The 24,625-nt window shown below is 44.8% G+C and overlaps 1 protein-coding gene across 2 annotated transcripts in view; it reads right to left on the reverse strand.

The window, feature by feature from the left end:
- The window catches only part of LOC106568830 (ATP-dependent 6-phosphofructokinase, platelet type), a 49,096-nt gene that overhangs the window by 1,387 nt on the left and 23,084 nt on the right, over nt 1-24,625 (reverse strand). The window contains exons 4-23 of one of the 2 annotated variants that reach the window (XM_014139533.2): nt 22,869-23,058; nt 22,445-22,610; nt 22,228-22,272; nt 21,821-21,929; nt 21,178-21,273; nt 15,709-15,801; nt 15,256-15,381; nt 14,957-15,021; nt 14,697-14,766; nt 12,261-12,407; nt 7,495-7,565; nt 7,260-7,347; nt 6,517-6,600; nt 6,056-6,060; nt 4,565-4,628; nt 3,453-3,617; nt 1,875-1,936; nt 1,360-1,471; nt 1,132-1,231; nt 787-892 (exon numbers count right to left, since the gene is read on the reverse strand). In XM_014139533.2, coding sequence (XP_013995008.1) covers nt 787-892; nt 1,132-1,231; nt 1,360-1,471; nt 1,875-1,936; nt 3,453-3,617; nt 4,565-4,628; nt 6,056-6,060; nt 6,517-6,600; nt 7,260-7,347; nt 7,495-7,565; nt 12,261-12,407; nt 14,697-14,766; nt 14,957-15,021; nt 15,256-15,381; nt 15,709-15,801; nt 21,178-21,273; nt 21,821-21,929; nt 22,228-22,272; nt 22,445-22,610; nt 22,869-23,058 — 1,964 coding nt within the window. Of the gene's footprint in view, nt 1-786; nt 893-1,131; nt 1,232-1,359; nt 1,472-1,874; nt 1,937-3,452; nt 3,618-4,564; nt 4,718-6,055; nt 6,061-6,516; nt 6,601-7,259; nt 7,348-7,494; nt 7,566-12,260; nt 12,408-14,696; nt 14,767-14,956; nt 15,022-15,255; nt 15,382-15,708; nt 15,802-21,177; nt 21,274-21,820; nt 21,930-22,227; nt 22,273-22,444; nt 22,611-22,868; nt 23,059-24,625 lie in introns of both variants that reach the window. The other variant, XM_014139531.2, reaches the window with a different exon arrangement.

Consider the following 24,625-nt stretch of genomic DNA (forward strand, 5'->3'; position numbering starts at 1 on the left):
GCAACACCGCCTGGTATGGCAACTGCTCGGTATCTGACTGTAAGGCGCTACAGAGGGTAGTGCGTACGGCCCAGTACACGGCCAAGCTTCCTGCCATCCAGGACCTATATACTAGGCGGTGTCAGAGGAAAGACCCAAAAATTGTCAGACTCCACTCACCCAAGTAATAGACTGTTTTCTCTGCTACCGCACGGCAAGCGGTACCAGAGCGCCAAGTCTAGGACCAAAAGCTTCTACCCCCAAGCCATAAGACTGCTGAACAATCGCTTCACCCCTACCTACATGTACAAATTACCTCGACTAACCTGTACCCCCGCACATTGACTCGGTACCGGTATCCCTGTATATAGCCTCGTTATTGTTATTTTATTGTGTTACTTTTTATAATTTTTTACTTTAGTTTATTTGGTCAATATTTTCTTAACTCTTCTTGATCTGCACTGTTGGTTAAGGGCTTGTAAGTAAGCATTTCACGGTAAGGTCTACACCTGTGACAAATAAGGTTTGATTTGAAGTAGGATTGGTCAGTCATATGGAATAAATAATTGTACTTTCTTCTCATTATGTGCTACTATGGAGGTCTACACAGAAAAATTACTATCTCTCTCTCATTTGAAGAGCAGTCATTGGTTGAAAGCCTAAATGGGTGTCTGTCTGTGTGTGTGTGTGTGTGTGTGTGTGTGTGTGTGTGTGTGTGTGTGTGTGTGTGTGTGTGTGTGTGTGTGTGTGTGTGTGTGTGTGTAGGTGTAAGTGCTGTGCCTGAAGGTACTGTAAATGTTGTCTTACGCAAAGTCTGTCTCATCTTTCAGCTGCACCACTGGTTGGAAGGCCATGGTTCTGCGACGCATCCCCAGCAAACAGGCCGTGTCCTCTGTGTTAGCGAACACTTTCCCTGCATGGTAAGGGAATACAGTCAGCACACATTTATGTATGTCCCAAATGACACCATATTCCAAATATAGTGCACTACTTTTGACTAGAGAGCCCTATGGGCCCTTGTCAAAAGTAGTGCACCATATAGGGATAGGGTGCCATTTGGGATGCCAATTCATCAACAGGGAAACTAAAGAGGCCACATCATGTTAGTACTAAAACAGGATTTATGAACTACATTCAGTACATGTACAGTACCGTCTTTATAGGACTCCTTTAGCTTTCTTGAAATCCACTGAATTGCTTTTGCTGCAATCTTCGTTCCAAAGTTCCTGTCAAATGGAGAAGGAGCACCTCCCTTTGGAAATACATTTTAAAAATGGATCTGTTTTACTCAGGTCAGGTTCATGGGTTAGGGTTAGAGTAGGCTAATAATATTATGTGGAATACACAGCTGCGTGTGCGTGGGTAATGAGCTAACCATACCTGCTGCATATGTCCAAGCACGTTCTTCCTGCAGTCAAACACTCCTTTCCCCTCCTCAGAGTAAAGCTGGTAGATGAAATCTGTGGTGAAGTTCTCGTTGGAGTTCTCATTCCTGTCACGTCACATACACACGCATGCATGCACGCACACACAATGTCAAGGTTCCAGTTGTCATGCTGCTGCACTACAGGGGGACTCTTCCCTCTCAGTTCAGTTATACAGAGCAATGATGAGTGGCCTTGATAGAGCCTCCATAGAATATCAACAATACAGGAAGAATTAGGGCCCGTTCACAATATAAATTGGCCATAATTGTGATGAATAATTCCAAAAAGGTTATATTTTAACATACAAGAGTTTTATTAGACAATTTGTATTAATAGCCTATACAGTATGGCATAAAGATAGTATGACTATCATACATAGCTGGCTACATATACATATGCCTTTATTGTTAACTTACTGTTTATTTGTTAACAGGCTATCATGCAGGACGTGAGCTCTGCCTTACTTACCTCAGCACCAAGCCTCTCTGGATCCCCGTCTTCATCTTCTCTGTCAAGTGCTCGACGTTGGACTGAAGCAGTGAGAAAACCCTCACATTAGCTGTGAGAAGTCTGAAGTATCCTTGAGTATTCCTCCTCTTATCTCTAACCTACATGAACTTTCAGAGCTGCAGAATGAAGCTCATTTCTCTGCTGTGTCTCAGCGACAGAGTACTGCAGTGTGCTCTGGTGACCATGAGGTGGCTCACGTCTTACTGATTTTCTGTCCACTTAGATCAGTTGTCGTCATTCACTCCAATCAATGTAGGCTACAGCTTGAACATTATGGTAGACCACTCATTACACAAAATCAACACCATCTTTTGTTTGCTCTTTGCAACACATGGGTAAATGTCATCATCACCTCGTTTCACAATGTAGCATATCCATAACACTCATTGCATTAAATAATACTTTCATTTTGATGTCATTGGTCAGCAGTCTGACCAGCAGATAGCTAGTCTAGACTAGAGGGCTGGGCTGCTTTGAGCTGATCTATTCAGTGTAACTTAGCCTTTATCATGGTAACTCTTACCAGCACTTTTCAGTCCATCCCATTTTCTCCATGATCTGAGGGGCTCTACAACTGTTGTGTACCTGAAAACAGCAATGTGTCTCTCGGACAACAAAAACTGGCACATCAACAACTCTCTCTAGTGATGTTGAGTAGACCTCCTGAAACCATAACAATGTGATGTGTCTTGATCAGAGCGTAACACTCCTGGAATAACGATGCTCTCCACCTATTAATAACTGCCTTATCTACGTACTGTATCTGGGTCACCTGAGCACTCCTAAAATAGAGGCCCCGTTGCGCTGAGGGAGGAGAGATTGATTGGCAGCTGGACAGAGTGCAGTTAGTTTGATATGTTCAGTAATTTGTTGCATCCCAAGAGGAAACATGTTTCCTTTTTTTTATTCAACTAGGGAAGTCAGTTAAGAACAAATTCTTATTTACAATGACGGCCTACCGGGGAACAGTGGGTTAACTGCCTTGTTCAGGGGCAGAAAGACAGATTTTTACCTTGCCAGCTCAGGGATTTGATCCAGCAACCTTTCGGTTACTGGCCCAACACTCTAACCACTAGGCTCCCTGCCACCCCATCCTTAACAGTGCACTACTTATGACCAGGGTCAAAAGAGCTCAAAAGTAGTGCACTATAAAGGGAATACAAACATTGCTGTCAAGGATGCTCTTTCCTTGGAGTGTTAATTGTACTGTACAGCACTGTATAAATAGGACAATATAACCATTGACAGGCACATGGAGATTTCTCTCCATACTAAAAAAACTGCTTCAACATAGAAAGTTGTCACAGCTGCACATGTATCCACTGAGGAATTAACTATGATGTAAACATTTACATTTGTATCAATGTACTGTATACTGTGTAGAACTAGGGTTCCAAAATTCCCCAGGTTTTCCATAAATCATGGTTAGAGGTTTCCGAATTTCCTGTTTATTCCCTCCTGATTTCGAGAATCTTCCAACCAACTTTGGGAAAGTTGACGGAATTTTGCAACCCTTTGTAAAACAATGGTCCTCACCTGGAGGTCTCTGATGTTGAAGGGTTCCTCATAGATGTAGACAGTGTCAGCCCCCGCAGCCAGCCCTCCGACACTGGCCAGGTACCCACAGTACCCTCCCATGGTCTCAATGATGAACACACGCCGCTTGGTCCCACTGGCAGACTGCTTGATGCGGTCACATGTCTGACAACACAACACACACACACACACACACACACACACACACACACACACACACACACACACACACACACACACACACACACACACACACACACACACACACACAGAGATGCTCATAGTCAGATCAAATAGACACACTGGTTGCATCCCAAATGGCACACTATTCCCTATGTAGTGCACTACTTTTGTCCAGGGCCTATAAGGCTCTGGTCAAAAGTAGTGCACTATATGGAATAGGGTGCCATTTGGGACACATCCACTGTAAGGTTATCAATAGCTTGCAGACAATGTTATTTTGTTAGGTAGTAGGTACATACAAAAATGCTGTCTATACAGTAGGTATCAAATGCTCACACAATGCCCAAAAACATGCTCCATGTCACAATATGATACGATTGTAAAATACAAACAGTATTGCAAGATTTACCAGGATGCAGAGTCTGATAAAGAATTCTTCCATAACACTAAAGCAGAAAACAGTCAGTAAGGTAAGAGTAATTCTAACTAGTAATGTATGCATGTTGTAAGTGCACAGAAATGGGTTTGTGTACAGTGTGCTTGTGTAAGTCTGTTTAAATGTGGGAGAGAAATGTCTATGTCTGTTGTCAGTCTATATTCCCAAGTACATTTGTGCATTCTTCTTTTCCACAATGTCAACAAGGGTCTGTCCAATAAGAGAATTCTTGACTAAACTATTTTTGTTTTTGTATTTTAGCTAATACAATGCTCATAAGTATACTTGTAGATAGTACCGTATAATAACTTTAATAGTACGGTATAATTTCACCCCTGTTGAAAGCTGTGAGTTCTTGCCTGAGTGCCAGTCTGTTTGTGCTATCATGCCAACTCCCTGTCACTCCTTGTCACGCTTGTCTTGACAATGACAGCAATAGAGTTGGCAAGAGCACAAACAGATCTGGGGCCAGACTATGTGAGTTCTACCTTACCTCCACAATGGCATTGAGGGAAGTGTCTGCCCCGATACTCAGATCAGTACCGGGCACATTGTTACTAATGGTGGCAGGCAGCACACACATCGGGATGCAAAAGTCCTCATGGCTGGTCCGGGCCTCATAGAGCTGCAGCAGACACTCAAACGCCTGGAGATGGTGCGGCACAAACGTGTTAGACCACTAGGGGGGGCACTCTCAGACTCAAAGAGAGACCCTACTTCATTTTACCCCGACTATGGGCGTTGTCTCAAATGGCACCCTATTCTCTATGCAGTGCACTATTGGGGTCATGGGACTCTGGTCAAAAGTAGTGCACTAGAAAAGGAATAGGCTCTCATTTGGGAGGCAGAACCTCCTGTTACCTTGCTAGGGTCTGATCTAGAAAATGTAGTATCTGTGTGTGTATCCTGAGGGTGGCTATCTCCGTGTGATAGGGGGGTTAGCTGGGCATCCCATTAGTAAAGAAGAAAAGGGCGGGGTTGGTTGGTCACCCTGGCTGGCAGACAGACAGAAGTGTTGATGTGGAAACAACAGTAGACTCAGTCTGTCACGATGCAGCCTGGCGACACTGCACTTGGCCTCATGACGTGAGGGAATGTTTGTACGCGAGTGGAAAAATGCTGGCTGTTATTCGTGAGGTCCACTACCGATGCAGACAGTGTTCAAAACAAGATGGAGGTCTGGCCTGGTTCAAGACAACAATTAGATAGTCTAATACTGTTCTATGGCACATTCAATCTCCATTTTTCACTATTAGCAATAGATTCTCAGTATACACAAAATAAGATACTGTGTTTGTTCACAACAAGTAGGTTACTTAAGTGAATTCACTTCCTTCTCCAATACAGTATAGTGACTATTCAAATGCTTTTCAGATGCTTAGTGAAAATCTAGTTTTGGTTGATGATGGAATTCAAATCAACTAGATTGGTGAAAGTAAAAATATTGGTTAAAGACAACATCTAAATGTTACCACTACTACTACTTCATTAATACCCTACCCTTAAAAACCTCTACCTCATCCAACTGGCTTGTAGACAAATGTATAACAGGATAGGAGTGTTGTAGAGATAGCAGGATAGGAGTGTTGTAGAGATAGCAGCATAGGAGTGTTATAGAGATAGCAGGATAGGAACTGTTGTGTTAAACCAGACCAGGGACAAGTCAACTCATTGTGTTTAGTAAACAATCATAGAAAGGTGCAGCTGCAGGCAGAACAACGCTCGCCCTTGGGTCAAAAACATGCCACTGACGTCACTTCATGCCAGTATCTATCACTTACCTGTGATTTTCATTGTGATATTTACCAGCAACAACAGAAGCCTCAGACTGAAAGACCTAGACTTACAGGGACAGTTACCAGACACAGATTAAGCCTAGTTCTGGACTAAAAAAAACATAAGGAGAATCTCCATTGAAAGTGCTTTTTAGTCTACGACAAGGCTTAAACTGTGTCCGGGAAACCGGCCCCTAATCATATACTACTTTACCTCTGCATGGGTTGAGCTTGAATGAAAACACTGTTTTGTAACTGCTTGCTGTTTCTAATTTAGACATTGTTTGCAGCTGATCAGAAGATTAGTTGTCATACCTTTTCTTGCTATTTCATTGTGTTTATTATTCTCTTCTAAGGCTTTTTAAACTCTACATAACTATTTTCCTTCAGACGATATAGGAGCACATGCATACCTAGGTTAACACAAATCAGCATGGTGCCTTTGGGTTAGACCTAGTTATGTTTCGCCTGTTGTGATGCTGGTACACGCAACTCCCCAAGCTGCAATCATTGAAGTTCTTTATTCTGATTGGCTGGTAGGTATTCTAAACACATCTGACCTCGCGACCTCTGATCCCCAGCCACACTTAGGTAAGTAATAGCATTTAAGGCTGTGTCTGCGCCAATGCTGAGGTCAGAGCCCAGTATTGCCCAGTATATTGTTGGAGACCGTGGCTGGGACCATAACCATGGGGACGCAGAACTCATTATATTTCTCCCGGGTGGCGGACAGTTCTATGACTCCCAGGATGGCCTGCAGTACAGGGCAGAGCCAGAGCCAGGGCTTAAGAGCGAGGAGTTAATGTGTTTGCCCAAACTGGCACTCTATTCCCTATGTAGTGCACTACTTTTGACCAGGGCCCAGAGGGCTTTTTACCAGGGCCGTGAGCCCTGGTCAAGTGTAGTGCACTGTATAGGGAAAAGGGTGCCATTTGGGACACAGACATGAGTAAAGACGAGACAAGGTGGGCGGAGCCAGGGTGAGGGAGCCGGGCCTATCACAACGGACAGTGTGACACAGACAGGAAGCAACACACAGTAACTCACACAGAGATGGGGAGGGACACACAGGGAGGAGAGAGCCTAAAGGGGTTCTTTGAAAATACAGAAACATGTTCTTAATTATTATAGGAGGAAATAATGGAGAATATTTTGTAACTTTAGATTGTGAAATTAATGAATATAACGGCGTGAAACACTGAAAAAGATACAAAGACGCATGAGAAGAGAGTATATGTTTCCCAAGTACTGTAAGATTCCAGTTTTACTCATACCCTTAATGTTAATAACTTTTCAAAATTATAAAAGTACAATATACAATTTGGTACTGCAAAATAGTGGTATAATTCTGTAATAATATTGTAAATATATTACATATAAAATGTATTTGATGCTGTTATGTGCTCTGCATACCTCAAATCCACCGATAACAAGCAAAGCATTGATGTTATGTATCCTGATTTGTTCAGCAATCTTATCAAGATGCTTCGCTGGAAGGGTTCTGAAATTAGAAATGAAAATCCAATGATCATCTACACAAGTGAGTGTTGATTCTTTTCAATGGCACCCTATCGGCCCTGTTCAAAAGTGGTGCACTATATAGGGAATAGGTTGCCATTGAGGTCCCACAGCATAAACATTAGCCTACCTCTTTGTTCCCAGTATGGACCCCCCTTGGCCGGTCCAACCTGCTACATCTCCCCATTTAATCTCCTTTATCTGTGTGGAGACAAAAACAACAAAACTGTGTTTGAGGATGAGGTTTCAAATGTGTTCTGTGTAGTCTCCAAAAAGATGTGCTAAATGCGAACATCGTCATTCATCATGTTCATTTCAAGGGGACACAAAACAGTAGCATTTACACTAAACGAATGAATTACATTCTAAAAAGCAATCAAGCACATCAGATTTGCAATCAACATTTATCTTGCTTTGTATTACAATACCCCCCCCCAAATTGTCACATGTGTTAAATACAACAGGTGAAATACTTACTTACAAGCCCTTAACCAACAATGCAGAGTTGTTTTTAAAGTAAGTAAGAAATAATTTGCACAAATAAAAAAATGTAATAATAATAAACTAAAGTAAAGTAAAAAAAAAAAAAAGTTACACAATAAAATAACAATAACGAGGCTACATACAAGGAGTACGGGTACCGAGTCAATATGTGGGGGTACCGGTTAGTAGAGATAATTGAGGTAATATGTACATGTAGGAAGGGGTAAAGTGATTAATAAACAGTGAGTAGCAGCAGCGTAAAAGGGGGTCAATGCAAATAGTCTGGGTGGCCATTTGATTAACTGTTTAGCAGATATATTGCTTGGGGTTAGAAGCTTTTAAGGAGCCTTTTGGACCTAGACTCGGCGCTCCGGTACTGCTTGCCGTGCGGTAGCAGAGAGAACAGTCTATGACTTGGGTGGGTGGAGTCTTTGACAATTTTTAGGCGTTGTCGAATAGGCGTTGTCGTGCCCTCTTCACGACTATCTTGGTGTGTTTGGAACATGATAGTTTGCTAGAGATGTGGACACCAAGGAACTTGAAGCTTTCGACCCGCTCCACTACAGCCCTGTCGATGTGAATGGGGGCGTGTTCGGCCCTCCTTTTCCTGTAGTCCACGATCAGCTCCTTTGTCTTGCTCACGTTGAGGGAGAGGTTGTTGCCCTGGCACGACACTGCCAGTTCTCTGACCTCCTGCCTATAGGCTGTCTCGTCGTTGTTGGTGATCAGGCCTACTACTGTTGTGTCGTCGGCAAACTTAATGATGGTGTTGGAGTCGTGCATGGCCACGCAGTCATGGGTGAACAGGGAGTACAGGATTGTACTGAGCACGCACCCCTGAGGAGCCCCCGTGTTGAGGATCAACGTGGCAGATGTGTTGTTGCCTACCCTTACCATCTGGGGGCGGCCCGTCAGGAAGTCCAGTTGCAGAGGGAGGTGTTTAGTCCCAGGGTCCTTAGCTTAGTGATGTGCTTGGAGGGGTTTGAGGGCACTATGGTGTTGCTGAGCTGACGGCTTGTCTGTACTGTAGCACACAGGCTATAATCTACCAACAGCACTCTACCCACATCTTATTCATCCCCCAGTGTTGGCCGAGGTACAGTGGCATTAGACAATGTCTGGATGAGCAGCCAATGCTTTTCAGTCACTTATCCCTGCCTTCATGCTTTCCTCCAGTTGAGTGTCCAGGGTTTCGAAACAAAGACTGGCCCAGGCAGTGTTGTGTGGCCTGGGCGAGGGCGTGAGATTTGGGTGAGAGAGTGACAGAGAAAGGCAGTGGGGGTGAGGCTAAGAAAGTGGGGGTGAGAGGCCTGGGAACTGGGTTAGAGGCCTGGGAACCTGGGATGAGAAAGGCCTGAATTAGGATAGACGGGGTAAGAGTAGGGGTGAGAGAAAGGCCTGTATAAGGGAAAAGGGGTGAGAGAGGGGGTGAGAGAGAGGCCTGCATAAGGGAGAAGGGATGAGGGTGAGAGTAAATGGCTTACTGTAAGCTGTTTATCTCCCCATTACAAGTCGTATCTGTAAAACACTGTCTGTGCCAGCGTCATGGGCACAGGGGTATAGGTGACTTATACTGCTTTCATTTACATTTTAGTCATTTAGCAGACGCTCTTATCCAGAGCGACTTACAGTAGTGAATGCATACATTTCATACATTTTATTTTTTTGTACTGGCCCCCCGTGGGAATCGAACCCACAACCCTGGCGTTGCACACACCATGCTCTACCAACTGAGCCACAGGGAAGGCCTTTCACATAGGATTGACGGTATGTTGCCTGTAAAAACAATTGGGCAATGTTTCTATGATCCCATTTCAAACAACTATTTCTACCTCTTTCTTGTCGGCATTCCCCTTTTATATCGCCATTGCTTTAGCCGGCAAGGAGCAAGAGACATTTAACTTTGACCCTAGCTCCTAGACCCTGTTGTTGCAACAGTAGTCATGGTAACATGAGTGACAGCTGCAAGTGGTTCTATTTCTTCACATTCACAACAATAAGTTAGCAGCACGCCACACTTGTAAATAATTTGTAAATAATTACTTTGTAATGTGTTAATTTTCCTGTTATGGTGAATAAAAAGTTGGCTACAGTTGAACTCAAAACATTGTTAGATATGTTCTCTTAATTATATGAGCTGGCTAGTCAGCTAGATAGCTAGCTAACAAGCTAACGTTAGCAACAAACCAAAACATTGTCTAGAAAGTTTGCTTTTAGTTCCCTGGCTTGCTAGATTTAATAGCTACATATCCTAAATAAACGTTTAAACCGATGGGTTTTTTGGTGTAAAAATAATTGAGCAGGTAATGTTGCTATTTGGACCAGGCTGCTGCGATGTCATGCAGACAGTCGTTTTTGTGTTTATACTTTTTCATAATGACAAAGCCAGTAAGATGAAAGGGGACATTTATACAGAGGGGTTGGCGAGACTTTTAACTTCTCTGGGCTAGGTGGGATGTGACCGTCCCACACTATTCAACAGCCAGTGAAATAGCATGGCGCAAAATACAAAACAGCAAAAATCTCCTAATTTCATTTTCTCAAACAATTTTACACCATTTTAAAGATAAGACTCTCATTAATCTAACCGCATTGTCCGATTTCAAAAAGGCTTTACGACGAAAGCATAAAATTAGATTATGTTAGGACATAAACTTCACAAGAAAATCCACACAGCCATTTTCCAAGCAAAGACATGCATCATAAAAACCAAAAGTACAGCTAAAATATTCACTAACCTTTGATGATCTTCATCAGAAGGCACTCATAGGACTTCATGTTATACAATACATGTATGTTTTGTTCGATAAAGTTCATATTTATATCCAAAAACAGCATTTTACATTGGCGCGTGATGTTCAGAAAATGTATTCCCACCAAAACTCCCGGTGAATGTGCACATCAATTTACAAAAATGCTCATCATAAACGTTGATAAAATTTACAACAGTTATTGAAAGAATTATAGATACACTACTCCTTGACGCAACCGCTTTGTCAGATTTCAAAATAACTTTACGGAGAAAGCACATTGTTCAATATTCTGAGTACATAGCTCAGCCATCGAAGCAAGCTATACAGCTACCCGCCAAGTTCTGGCATCAACAAAACTCTGAATTAGTATTGTAAATATTCTCTTACCTTTGCTGATCTTCGTCAGAATGCACTCCGAGGACTCCTACTTCCACAAGAAATGTTTTTTTTGTTCGAAATACTCCATATTTATGTCCAAATACCTCCGTTTTGTTCGTGCGTTCAGATCACTATCCAAAGGCATAACGCGCGAGCGCAGTACCAGAGACGAAAAGTCAAATAGTTCCATTACCGTTCATAGAAACATGTCAAACGTTGTTTACAATCAATCTTTAGGGTATTTTTTATGTAAAAATGCGATAATATTCCAACCGGACAATAGCGTATTCATTCCAGGAGAAAAAGAAGGAGGGGCGCGCCAAACGTGCCTGCGCAGTAAACAACTCACTGGTCCCAGGCAGTCCACTCATTGACTGAGCTACTATTCTCTGCCCAGTAACAGGGGAATGATGGAAAAACTTTCTGAAGGCTGTTGACAGCCTTAGGAAGTGCAACGTGACCCCACAGACACTGTTGTTTCGATAGGGATTCAAAAGAAGAACTACAATTCTCAGATTTCCACACTTCCTGGTTGGATTTTTCTCAGGTTTCTGCCTGCCATATGAGTTCTGTTATACTCACAGACAACAGTTTTAGAAACTTCAGAGTGTTTTCTATCCAAATCTACTAATAATATGCAAATATTTGACTCTGGGCCCGAGTATTAGGCCGTTTACTCTGGGCACGCTTTTCATCCGAAATCGAAAATACTGCCCCCTATACCATATCAGGTTAAATAATACCTCAACCATGACTAGGTCGGTCGGCGGAAATAAAAGTACAGGCTTTGTTGCCGGCAACACCTTTCAGATATAAAGAAAATATAGAAAAAAGTTGGCAGCATGCTAAAGTTGGCGGCAAAACATCTTGGTTTGAAAAGTGCATTAAAGTAGCCAGCTATTGTTCTACTCTGCAGAGCCAGTCAACAAGGTCACTATAACCTATAGCTTACCTGTTTTAGCTGTCATGTTTTCATCACAGCCAACACTGTCTGATATCTTTTGATCAGATATGCAGAAGTATTCTGGTTTTGCTAGATTTTAAGATATGGTGTAAACAACAGAACTATTTCTATGGTGTAAACAATACTAGGGGACAAATACGGTCAAAATGTGTTTAATGTTTTATCACGTTGATCTGTTGATCATGTGGCAGTGAGACGCTACTAACAATAACAGGACGTAGGTGTCATAGGGGCGTGATAAGGGACAATAATCCTCATTGGGCAAGAATGAAATGACAACAAGGTAAACAAAACAGATTTATGTCTTAACTCCAGTACCTGTCCCTTGTAGAATCCCTCGAAGCCGTCATTAACGGCAAACATCTTGTGCCCCTCTTTGATGCCCACCCTGACGGCCGAGCGGACAGCTGCGTTCATGCCCGCCGCAGGGGCGCCCACGTTCAGCACAGCCACGTTGAAGGAGCTCTGAGGATCAACAGCACAGCACAACCGTCACACACACGAGCACACACACACACGCACATGCGCAGACACACACACTTTTAGACAGCGAGGATGGCGTCAATTCTGTTTCAATTCAGTTCATGTCAAAACACTCATTGAAGATAAATGGCACTTATCCAATTCTTGAAATAGAATTGGCCCCAACTCCAAGCCGTTGACACACATATCAACAGCAGATCCCTCTGTATACAATATAGAAGCACATAGTGCTTGATGTTCAGGAGAAATGCTGTAAAGGCTTGGCAAAGCTGTTGTCTCTGTGGAGAATGGAGCAGCATGCATTGATCATCTCTAACAAGGCCTCATGCTATGGCTCCAAGATGTTACATCTTTATAGGCTGTTGTACTTCATTCACATAGACCACTGGCTCTGAGCTTAGGGACATTCTTTAGCTGTCAATCACATGATCACAGTAAGATCATGGACAGATAGACCCCACGTATAATGAGTGACCTCATAAGCGTTGTAATCACTTACAGTACCGTTCAAAAGTTTGGGTTCACTTAGAAATGTCCTTGTTTTTGAAAGAAAAGCACATTTTTTGTCCATGAAAATAACATCAAATTGATCAGAAAAACAGTGTAGACATTGTTAATGTTGTAAATTACTATTGTAGCTGGAAACGTCTGCTTTTTAGTGGAATATCTACATAGGGGTACAGAGGCCCATTATTAGCAACCATCACTCCTGTGTTCCAATGGCACGTTGTGTTAGCTAGTCCAAGTTCATCACTTTAAAGGCTAATTGATCATTAGAAAACCCTTTTGCAATTATGTTAGCACAGCAGAAAACTGTTATTCTGATTAAAGAAGCAATAAAACTGGCCTTCTTTAGACTAGTTGAGTATCTGGAGCATCAGCATTTTGTGGGTTCGATTACAGGCTCAAAATGGCCAGAAACAAAGAACTTTCTTCTGAAACTCGTCAGTCTATTCTTGTTCTGAGAAATGAAGCCTATTCCATGCGAGAAATTGCCAAGAAACTGAAGGTCTCATACAAAGCTGTGTACTACTCCCTTCACAGAACAGCGCAAACTGGCTCTAACCAGAATAGAAAGAGGAGTGGGAGGCCCCGGTACACTACTGAGCAGGAGGACAAGTACATTAGAGTGTCTAAAATGAGAAACAGATGCCTCACACATCCTCAACTGGCAGCTTCATTAAATAGTACCCGCAAAACACCAGTCTCAATGTCAACAGTGAAAAGGCGACTCTGGGATGCTGGCCTTCTAGACAGAGTTGCAAAGAAAAAGCCATATCTCAGACTGGACAATAAAAAGAAAAGATTAAGATGGGCAAAAGAACAGACACTGGACAGAGGAACTATGCCTAGAAGGCCAGCATCCCGGAGTCGCCTTTTCACTGTTGACGTTGAGACTGGTGTTTTGCGGGTACTATTTAATGAAGCTGCCAGCCTCTTCATTGTTGACGTTGAGACTGATATTTGACAAGGTATAGCTATAGTTGCAACTTGGCGCAGTGGTCTAAGGCACTACATCGTAGTGCTAGCTGTGCCACTAGAGATTCTGGGTTCAAGTCCAGGCTCTGTCTCCGCCGGCCGCGACTAGGAGACCCATGGGGCGGCGCACAATTGGCCAGGCATCGTCTGGGTTATTGGAGGGTTTGGCCGGCAGGGATGTCCTTGTACCATTGCGCACTAGCGACTCCTGTGGCGGGCCAGGCGCACTGCACGCTGACATGGTCGCCAGGTGTATGGTGTTTCCTCCAATACATTGGTGTGGCTGGCTTCCGGATTAAGTGGGCATTGGTTGGTTTGTGTTTCGGAGGACGCACGGCTCTCGACCTGCGCCTCTCCCAAGTCCGTACAGGAGTTGCAGTGATGAGACAAGACTGTAACTACCAATTGGATACCACAAAATTGGGGAGAAAAAGGTTACATTTTTTTATAATAATTAAAAATAGATATAGTTGCAACTAATAGTTGGCACTTAGGAGCACTGAGCTAGAACTATTATAGTATAGTAGGCTACAGTATAGTACATACATTATACGGGGGCTCATCCTCCTCCTATCCCCTAAAGACAGAAGCAATTCAACAAACACTGTTACTGTCACAAAAAGACCTCCACATGACCCACAATGCACCTCAATAGGAAGTACCTGATCCTAACGCGCAAATCTGAGAAATGCTGGAATGACACAAACGTTAGGAGGAAATAAATATGAATGTCACAGTTACTTTGTGTATGTACATTATTCATTTTATCTTGGGTTATCTGAGGTTACTTACATTTGGGAGTTCAGAGTCTGCTTTGTGGTAAGAGAGGAGTTTGTAGGTGTTCAGGTTGTTTTCGAAACTCCTGCAAAATATTAATGAAACATACTGTTATTCATCCCTCTACCATTCTCCAGAAGCCTCCATTACTGAGTTGCATAAGCTTTTAAAGGCCAGTGGAAAATCAATCACAATTCAATGAAGCTTCCAAATACAAAGATTTATGTTTATTTTACCAAAGAAATGTCCTATATACACAGAGTCAGATAATGTACCTCCCACGCAGTCTCACGGCTTCCTCAAAATTCTTCTCGTCCATGGATTTCTGGACATCTTGTGTCTATTGAGAAAATAACGACGAATGGTAATTTGTCTCTAATCAACAGCCTACCAATTATCTTTATTCATAATATATCTATAATGTATACTGTAGGTAGAAGTACTTGGGAGTGTACAACATAAAAACACACCGCTAAATAATGGGGTAGGCTATCACTCCATATGTGTGCTTCATTTACAGTTGAGTAAAGCAATCTTGAACACACAGTGTATGTGGCAGGCCAACAGCACTTACCATCTGAACACACTCCATGAGGGGCAGACGGACAGCCTGGTTCCCACACAGAGACACCACACAGGCCGGGGTACTGTCTGACGCCTCCAGCAGGGCCAGGACCGCCTCCACTCCCATACGACTGGCCTGGACAGACAGGTCAAAGGTTACACTGTATTGTAATAGTGACTTGGGACACTGGGAAAATGCTGTAACCTCAAGTTCAAGTTAGAAATTGCTTAATAGTATGACATGACATGCTCATTAAATTATGATGACCACTCTGAAACTTTGCCTGCCTCATGGTCACTAAACAAAACAAACAAACCAGGGATATTATCCAGCTATTAGACAAGCAGCAGCACAGATGGCTATAGCGCACTATATAGGGAATAGGGTGCCATTTGGCAAGCAATACTGAATCTGTAAGTGCCTTTTAATTATGTAAAATTGGTATGTGGATGTACCACTCACTAGGATCCTGTCGAAGGCAGAGGGGGTTCCTCCTCTCTGAACGTGACCCAGGATGGTGACTCGGGTGTCAAACCCCAGACAGCTAACAACCAGCTATAGCAGGAGAGGAAAATCAGAGTGTACTTAAATAACACTGGTTACATCCCAAATGGCACCCTATTCCCTATATAATGCACTGCGTTTGACCAGACAGCTCTGACCTAAAGTAGTGCATTATATATTGAAGAGTGTGTCATTTGGGACGTAACTATTGACTATTTGAAAACGTGGTATTTGAGTTATGTCACATAATACACTATGTATGGCAGAAAGAGAATGAAAATGGCATGCTATTTCTCAGAAAGAAAGACAGAAGGGGAAAGCACAAGCACTGTAGACACATGCAAAACACTGTCATGTACACAGTAAGTCCTGTTATGCGACAGGTCAAGGAGACACAGGATGAGCAATAGAGGGCGTGGCAGGAGCAGATATAATAGTAACCCCCCCCCAGGCTTATCTGGGTGTGAGGTATAGAAATCACATAAGAGGGAGGGGTCCAGAATGTGACGGTGGGGCACCCAGTAGCGCTCCTCCGGCCCATATCCTTCCCAGTCCACCAGGTACTGCCAGCTGCGACCCCGACGGCGCACATCCAAAAGCCGACGGAAGGTATAGGCAGGATGGTCATCGATGAGCCGAGGGGGTAGAGGAGCTGCTGCAGGAGGAGATAGGGGACTGGAGCACACAGGTTTAATCAGGGATACATGGAAGGTAGGATGGATCCTGAGAGAGGCTGGGAGTTTCAGGCGCACAGCAGAGGGGTTAATGACACGGTCAATTTCAAAGGGACCAATGAATTGGGGGGAAAGTTTATTCAATGCCACCTTCAATGGCAGGTCCTTTGATGAGAGCCATACCTTTTGACCTGGGGTGTAGACTGGGGCTGAGACCCGGCGACGGTTGGCTTGGGACTGGGTCCTGTCGGAGGCACGAAGAAGGGCAGCCCGAGCCTTCCTCCAGGTACGATGACAACGGCACAGATGTTCCTGGACAGAGGGAACCGCAACCTCAACCTCTTGGGCGGGGAACAAGGGGGGTTGGTAACCCAGAGCACACTCGAAAGGTGACATACCTGACGAGGCATTAGTGAGGGTGTTGTGGGCATATTCAACCCAGGGTAGCTGAGCGCTCCAGGAAGAAGGGTTAGCAGAGGTCACGCAGCATAGGGCAGTCTCCATCTCTTGGTTGGCCCGTTCGGTCTGGCCGTTGGTCTGGGGGTGATATCCAGAAGAAAGACTGACATTGACACCAAGAGCTGAACAGAAGGATCTCCATACCTGGGAGGTAAACTGGGGTCCCCTGTCGAAAATGATGTCAGTGGGAATGCCATGCAGACAAAACACATGGGATACTAGCAGGTCCACAGTCTCCCTGGAAGACGGGAGCTTGGAGAGGAGAATGAAGAGAGCCACTTTGGAAAACCTGTCAATAATGGTGAGGATGACGGAGTTACCGTTAGATGGGGGAAGGCCAGTGATGAAGTCCAGAGCTATGTGTGACCAGGGGCGACTGGGTAAGGGAAGAGGGCGCAGCAGCCCAGAAGTGGTTTAGTGGAAGTTTTGTTCCGAGCACAAACCGAGCAGGCTGAGACAAACTCCCGGACATCTCTCTCCACGGTGGGCCAAGAGAAGCGCTGATGCAGGAAGGCGAGGGTCCGGTTCATACCAGGGTGACAGGTGAGGTGAGTAGAATGGCCCCACTGAAGAACTTCAGAGCGAACAAAATCTGGAACAAACATAGCATTCCTAGGACCGTTACCCGGATCAGGCTGGTTCTGCTGAGCCTGGCGGATACGGGACTCGATCTCCCAGGCGACGGCGGCGACGATGCAGGTGGATGGCTCAATGGCTTCTGCCTCGGTACCCATGCTGTCGGTGGTAAACTGGCGGGAGAGGGCATTCAGGCTTGATATTCTTTGAACCGGGGCGATAAGTGAGTGTGAAATTGAATCTACCGAAAAACAAGGCCCACCTGGCTTGCCGGGAGTTCAGACGTTGGAAGTCTGGATGTAGGAAATATTTTTATGGTCAGTCCACACAATGAAGGGGGTTACAGAGCCCTTCAGCCAGTGACGCCATTCCTCAAGAGCCAGCTTAACTGCCAGGAGTTCCCGGTGTCCGATGTCAAAATTCCTCTCTGCAGGTGAGAGCTTACGGGAAAAGAATGCACATGGGTGGACCTTCTGATCAGAGAGGGAACGTTGAGACAGAACAGCACCTACTCCGGTGTCAGAGGCATCCAACTCCACGATGAACTGGAGTCCTGGGTCGGGCTGAGTAAGGACCGGAGCGGAGGTGAAGCGACGCTTGAGTTCCAGGAATGCTGCCTCTGCCTCAGGAGTCCATTGGGATGGAGTGGAAGTGGAGGTGAGAGTGGTGAGAGGTGCAGCCAGATGGCTGTAGCTGCGGATGAAATGTCTGTGAAAATGTGCAAACCCCAGGAAACGCTGTAGCTGCTTCAGGTTGGAGGGCGCAGGCCACTCTGTGACTGCCATGACCTTGGCAGGGTCTATACGTAACTGTCCCTGTGCAATAATATAACCCAGGAAAAACACTGAGGCTGCATGGAACTCACATTTTTCAGCTTTAACAAAAAGCTTATTCTCCAACAGCCGTTGAAGAACTTGGCAAACATGGTGCTGGTGAGCGTCAGGGTCCATGGAAAAAAATCAGGATGTAATCTAAATAGACAAAAACAAAGCGTCCAATCACATCCCTCAGCTCATCATTGACTAGGTTCTGGAATACAGCAGGGGCGTTAGTTAGACCAAAACGCATGATCAAATACTCAAAGTGACCCAGTGGTGTGTTGAATGCAGTCTTCCACTCCTCCCCCTCTCTTATGCGGACAAGGTGGTAGGCATTCCGGCGGTTGAGTTTGGTAAACACCGTGGCACCATGAAGGGGGACAAAATCAGAGCTGATGAGTGGCAAGGGGTACTTGTTCTTCACTGTGATATTATTCAGCCCATGGACGTCTATGCACGGCCTCAGTGATCCATCCTTCTCTTCACAAAGAAAAACCCAGCACCCACCGGGGAGGAAGATGTCCTGCTGCCAGAGAATCCTGGATGTACCTCTCCATAGCCTCTTGCTCGGGGCGAGAGAGGTTAAATAACCGGCTACTGGGAAGAGGAGCCCCAGGCTGGAGGTCAATGGCGCAGTCGTTTGGCCGATGAGGCGGCAGCGACAGGGCACGGTGCTTGCTGAACACAGGAGCTAGATCGTGATACTCTGGAGGAACTGATGACAAGTCCGGAGGTTCTGGAATGAACTGGGGCACAGACAAGGCAGGGGGAAAGGCAGAATGTAGACAATTAGAGTGACAAAATGAACTCCAAGTGGTTACCTTTCCGGCGGTCAAGTCAATCTGTGGGTTGTGTAGCTTTAACCATGGATGGCCAAGAACCAGGGGGGAGTAAGGACAGTCGATTATGTGGAAACTGATCTTTTCCTGGTGGTTTCCAGAGAGACACAGGATGGTAGGGACGGTTCTCTCACAGACACGGGCGAGGAGCTGTCCGTTGACAGCGTTGGCATCGAGCGGGTGAATCGAGTGTGACAGTGTCCAGGCCCAACTGGGTAACGACACTTCGGTCCAGGAAGCTCCTGTCGGTGCCCGAATCGATGAGAGCAGAAAGAGGAAAAGCCTGGCTCTGCCACACAATGTTGCCTTCAAGCAGGGGTCTGGGGGAAGATGGGCAGGCGATTTGGCTCAACAGTATATCCCCCACTACTGCCGAGCCCCCTCTTTTGCTGGACACAGGGAACCAGTGGAGACAAAGTGACCAACCTGGCCACAGTATAGGCAGCTCCTAGCGTCGATTCGCCGCTGCCTCTCCTCTGGAGAGAGACAGGCCCTGCCGAGCTGCATGGGTTCAGGATCAGGAAGAGCCTTGGAAAGGGATGCAGTCGGAGAAGGAGGACAAGGTGCTGAAGCAGATGTTATGGTGCATGCAATCCTACCTACTCTCTCCCTCCGACGCTCACGGAGACGGTTGTCGATGCGGATGGCGAGAAAGATGAGTTCATCGAGTCCATCAGGCTCATCCCTGGACACCAACTCGTCCTTTATGGTCTCAGTGAGCACGTTCCGGAATGCTCCCTGAAGGGCCTCCTCATTCCAGCTGCTCTCAGCGGCGAGGGTGCGAAACTCACATGCCATCTCAGCAACACTATGGGGGCCTTGACGGAGGGACAGGAGTCGTTTAGCGGCATCCTTACTGCAGACCAGGTGGTCAAAGACTTTCTTCATCTCCTCCGTGAATCTGGAGTAGGAGAAGCAGATGGGGGACTGTCTCTCCCACACCGCCGTGGCCCAGGAAAGCGCTGCTCCACGGAGGCAGCCAATCAGGAAGGAAATCTTGGCCCGTTCGCTAGCATAAGAGTAGGACTGTTGCTCAAATATTAGTGAACATTGTACTAAAAGGGCTCTGAAAGCTCAGAGGTTGCCATCGTAGCACTCGGGAGTCGGAACAAACGGCTCCCGGGGCGGAAAACAAGTACTTGGGACTGGTTGTGAGCTCTGGGCGAAGGTTCGGCCCTGTAGGTCAGACAGGCTCAGTGAAAACTCCTTGATGTGCTCCAGAAGGGCTTGGCCATGTTGCTTGAGCATGGCGCCTTGGCCGGCGAGGGTTTGGTGGAGAGGATCTGAATCTGCTGGGTTCATCTCTTTGGCCAGATCATACTGTTATGTGGCAGGTCAAGGAGACACAGGATGAGCAGTAGAGGGTGTGGAAGGAGCAGATGTAACACCTTCAACACTTATACCTTTTGTGACCCAAATGTCACCCTATTCCGTATATAGTGCACTACTTTTAACCAGAGTCTAATAGGCCCTGGTCAAAAGTAGTGCACTATATAGGGAATAGGGAGCCACTTTGGACTCAAACTTGTTCTTCTGTTCTCCCAGGTAAAATGTACTGTATAAGACTCTTACCAGCACAGAGATCCTATAAGTTCTATATGTAATTCTATGTTTATCAGGTTCTTAGGTATGCTGACGAAGAACAAGGTGGCAATGCACAAACAGGAAGGAGTATAATTTACAGAACTTCACATCACTAAGAAAGGTCCATGAAAAGACTTCAGAGTTAAAACATGTACAGCATGTTGTTAATGAGACAGAGAGAGTGAGAGATGACAATGTCCAACCAGAAGGAACCACGGCACAAAGGAGTACTGTACCAGATCTGGGTTCAAAAACTATTTGAAATCATTTAAAATACTTAAGTTGGGCTTGATTGAGCTTGGCTGGCGCTTGGTAACAATAGAATAGCCGCAAAACTGCAAACCCCACCCATCTGCCACTCAAGCAAACATTCAAAGTATTTGAAAGATTTTAAATAGGATTTGATCTCAGGTCTGCAGAGAAGTACTGTACCAGTACAAGACAGCTGGGCTGCGCTGGTCTTCTCATAGTACTTACTTCCTTAATATGGTTTGTAGTGATAGGCTTGTTGTGGCAATCTATCGCCCCCTCAGCTACAATAATGATATTGAGCCGTTTCTTATCTGCACGGTTCTATAGGAATACAAACAAAGCACAGATATACAGTACATGACAGAAAAGTTTTGCATTTGGCTTGTCAAAAGCTGGACCCGGTTTATGCTGAAACAGCTGCATGTCTACCTTAGAACGAGAAAGAACAGATATGTCTACTACCTCTTCTTTCTTTCTCTATCTTTCACTGTATAGATTCCTTTCCATTGTAAAGCATGGAGCTATTCACGCATCTATAGGGCCTGCTTTTGGTTCCCCCTTCGTTGCATATTCAGGTACTCACATCCTTGACATTATCAACAGTAATAGCCTTTCCTTGTCTGTCAGTGGCTCCTTCAGCAACTATGATTATATTCAGCCTTGAACCCCTGGATCGGCTCTGGGCATTAAGAAACACACTGCAGGAATGAACACTGTTGATTTTGCTATGGTTGAAGGGAATACAATACACTACAACACTTGTGATCACTAAGCAGTACATCCCATTCAATGTAAAGCATAGATTTAAAATGTGTTTATTGTTACATCTGCACATGTCAGATGTCACCTGTGTGTGTGTGTGTTTTACCTCAGATAGTTTCTGACACATATGTTCCTCCCAACCATCCTCAGGGGGCATCTCAGGGATCAGGACCCAGTCGGCCCCACAGGCCAGAGCACTGACTAGAGCCAGGTACCTACACACGCATACACACACACACACACACACACACACACACACACACACACACACACACACACACACACACACACACACACACACACACACACACACACACACACACACACACACACACACACACATTAGAATATAATAAAATAGAAATAACTACATGCAAACACAAACCCATTTGTATGTATTATGAACAAACATTTTCAAAGCAAGACCGCTGAGAGCCCATAGCTAAATTACAGCAAGGAAATACACAAGAATAAAGCAAGAAGTCAGGGCAGCAAATTAATGTCATTCCATACCCACAATGCCTTCCCATGACCTCGAGCACAAACGTCCTCTGGTGGCTGAGAGAAAGGCGAGAAGTTTGTGTAAATGTTGAGTGTGTACAAACAACACCACTGAGCTGTAATATGTACCCTTTATTAAATTCACTGGATGCTTCCCAATTAAGTAGTGCACTATATAGAGAATAGGGTGCCATTTGGGATACACATGCTATACTATTTCTGTCAGTACCTCTGTGCAGTAGTCATGATGGCGTCTACCACCTCTATGATTCTGTGCAGGGCAGAGTCTGTCCCGATGGTCATGTCAGTGCCACAGAAGTCGTTGTCGATGGAGCCCACCATTCCCACGATGTGCAACTCTGAGTTGTTCTGGGCAGCCTCCTCATCAATCAGACCTTTAAACAGGATACACAAGACACCACAATTTAACCCACTGGTTTTACTACTGAGTAATGTACACTCATAGGTGGAATGGCTGTATACACGCTTTGGTATACAGGCTTTGGTAATACCTAGTAATACATGTCTTACTACATATCATGTGGGAAAATACATTTTTTGCAATTTACGTAGGAAATTAGATATCTAATTTAGTGATCGAGTAGATTACTGTGAACATTTGGTCCACTACATGGACTACAACGTTCAGTTACCCTGTCGGACAAGTTCTTCCAGTAGTCCGCTCCACTCCTCTCTGAAGAGGTTGGCCCCCGTGAGGCTACCGTCCCCTCCGATCACACACAGGTTGGTGATGCCACGCAGAATCAGTTGGTGGGCAGCCTTTAGACGCCCCTCGTGGCTGCGGAACTCCTTGCAGCGGGCACTGCCAATGACTGTGCCACCCTGACAGGAAAATACAACAGCTAAGAATTGCAATGAATGGATGAATGACAGTTTGAAAGATGGATTGCTGGATGGATGACAATTGAATTGATGGATGGATAGGTTGAGGTTGGATAGATAGATGAAGGAAGATTGGGTGGATGGGTGAAGGATAGATGGAGGGATGGATGGATGGATGATTGAATGAATGAATGAATGAATGTTGGAAGGATAGATGGATAAATGTGGATGGATGTTGGATGAATGGGCAGATGAAGGTTGGATGGATGGAACACAACAGCTCTAGACCAAACCAATGAATGGCATAATCTGACACAATGGAGCACTGCTGCAGTCATTGATATGCCTCATTAATTCAACCTCTCATTTTGTTTTTTTGTGTGGTGTGGTGTGTTTTGTTATTGTCATTAACTAACAGGTTCATGCAGAATCCACAATGACAAGGCACCTTCCACTCTGTTAGCATCAGGCAGAAATGCAGCTGCGCTCATCTGTCACGTGCAATTTGTACATTACAAGTCTGGGACCACAAATATATTTATACCATTTGGGATTTGGACTTTATTCTGGATCCCCATTAGCTGCCAAGGCAGCAGCTACACATCCTGGGTTCCAATCACAATTACATACAATAAAACATGGCTGGGCTGTGTGCTAGTCACTTAAACAGACAGCTCAGTGATTTCAACATGTCAATACCGCTCACAAAGACAAGCAGTAATGCAGTCAATCTCTCCTCCACCCTGAGCCAGGAGAGATTGACATCGATATTATCAATGCTGGCTCTCCGTATACATCTAACGGCCAGCTGTGCTGCTCTGTTCTGGTCCTACTGTAATTTGCCTTTGTCCCTCTTTGTGGCACTTGACCATATGACTGGACAGTAGTCCGGGTGCATCAAAACTAGGGCCTGTAGTACTTGTTTTGTTGATAGTGTTGTTAAGGCAGAGCAGCGCTTTATTATGGACAGACCTCTCCCCATCTTAGCTACTGTCGAATCGATATGTTTTGACCATGACAGTTTACAATCCAGGGTTACACCGAGCAGTTTAATCTCCTCAATTTGCTCAATTTCCACATTATTCATTACAAGATTTAGTTGAGGTTTATGGTTTAGTGAATGATTTGTCCCAAATGCTTTTAGTTTTTTTTATATTTAGGACCAGCTTATTTCTTGCTGCCCATTCTGAAACTGACTGCAGCTCCTTGCTACATAGACACACAGGCTTTACTCAGTGCCAGTGATTTTAAAAAGTAAGGGGTCTAGACCGATGCCCTGGGGAATGCCTGACTACCTGGATTGTGTTGGAGAGGCTTCCATTAAAGAACACCCTCTGTGTTCTGTTAGAAAGGTAACTGTCAATCACAACATAGCAGGGGTGTAAAGACATAACACATCATTATTCCAGACGCAGATTATGATTGATAATGTCAAAAGTTGCACCGAAGTCTAACAAAACAGCCCCCACAGTTTTCTTATGATATTTTTTTCTCAGTCATTTGCGTAAGAGCCGTCCGTACATGTTGAATGCCCTTCCCTATAAGCGTGCTGAAAGTCTGTTGCTAA

Source organism: Salmo salar, chromosome ssa14, assembly GCF_905237065.1.
Source record: "Salmo salar chromosome ssa14, Ssal_v3.1, whole genome shotgun sequence".
NCBI lineage: Eukaryota > Metazoa > Chordata > Actinopteri > Salmoniformes > Salmonidae > Salmo > Salmo salar.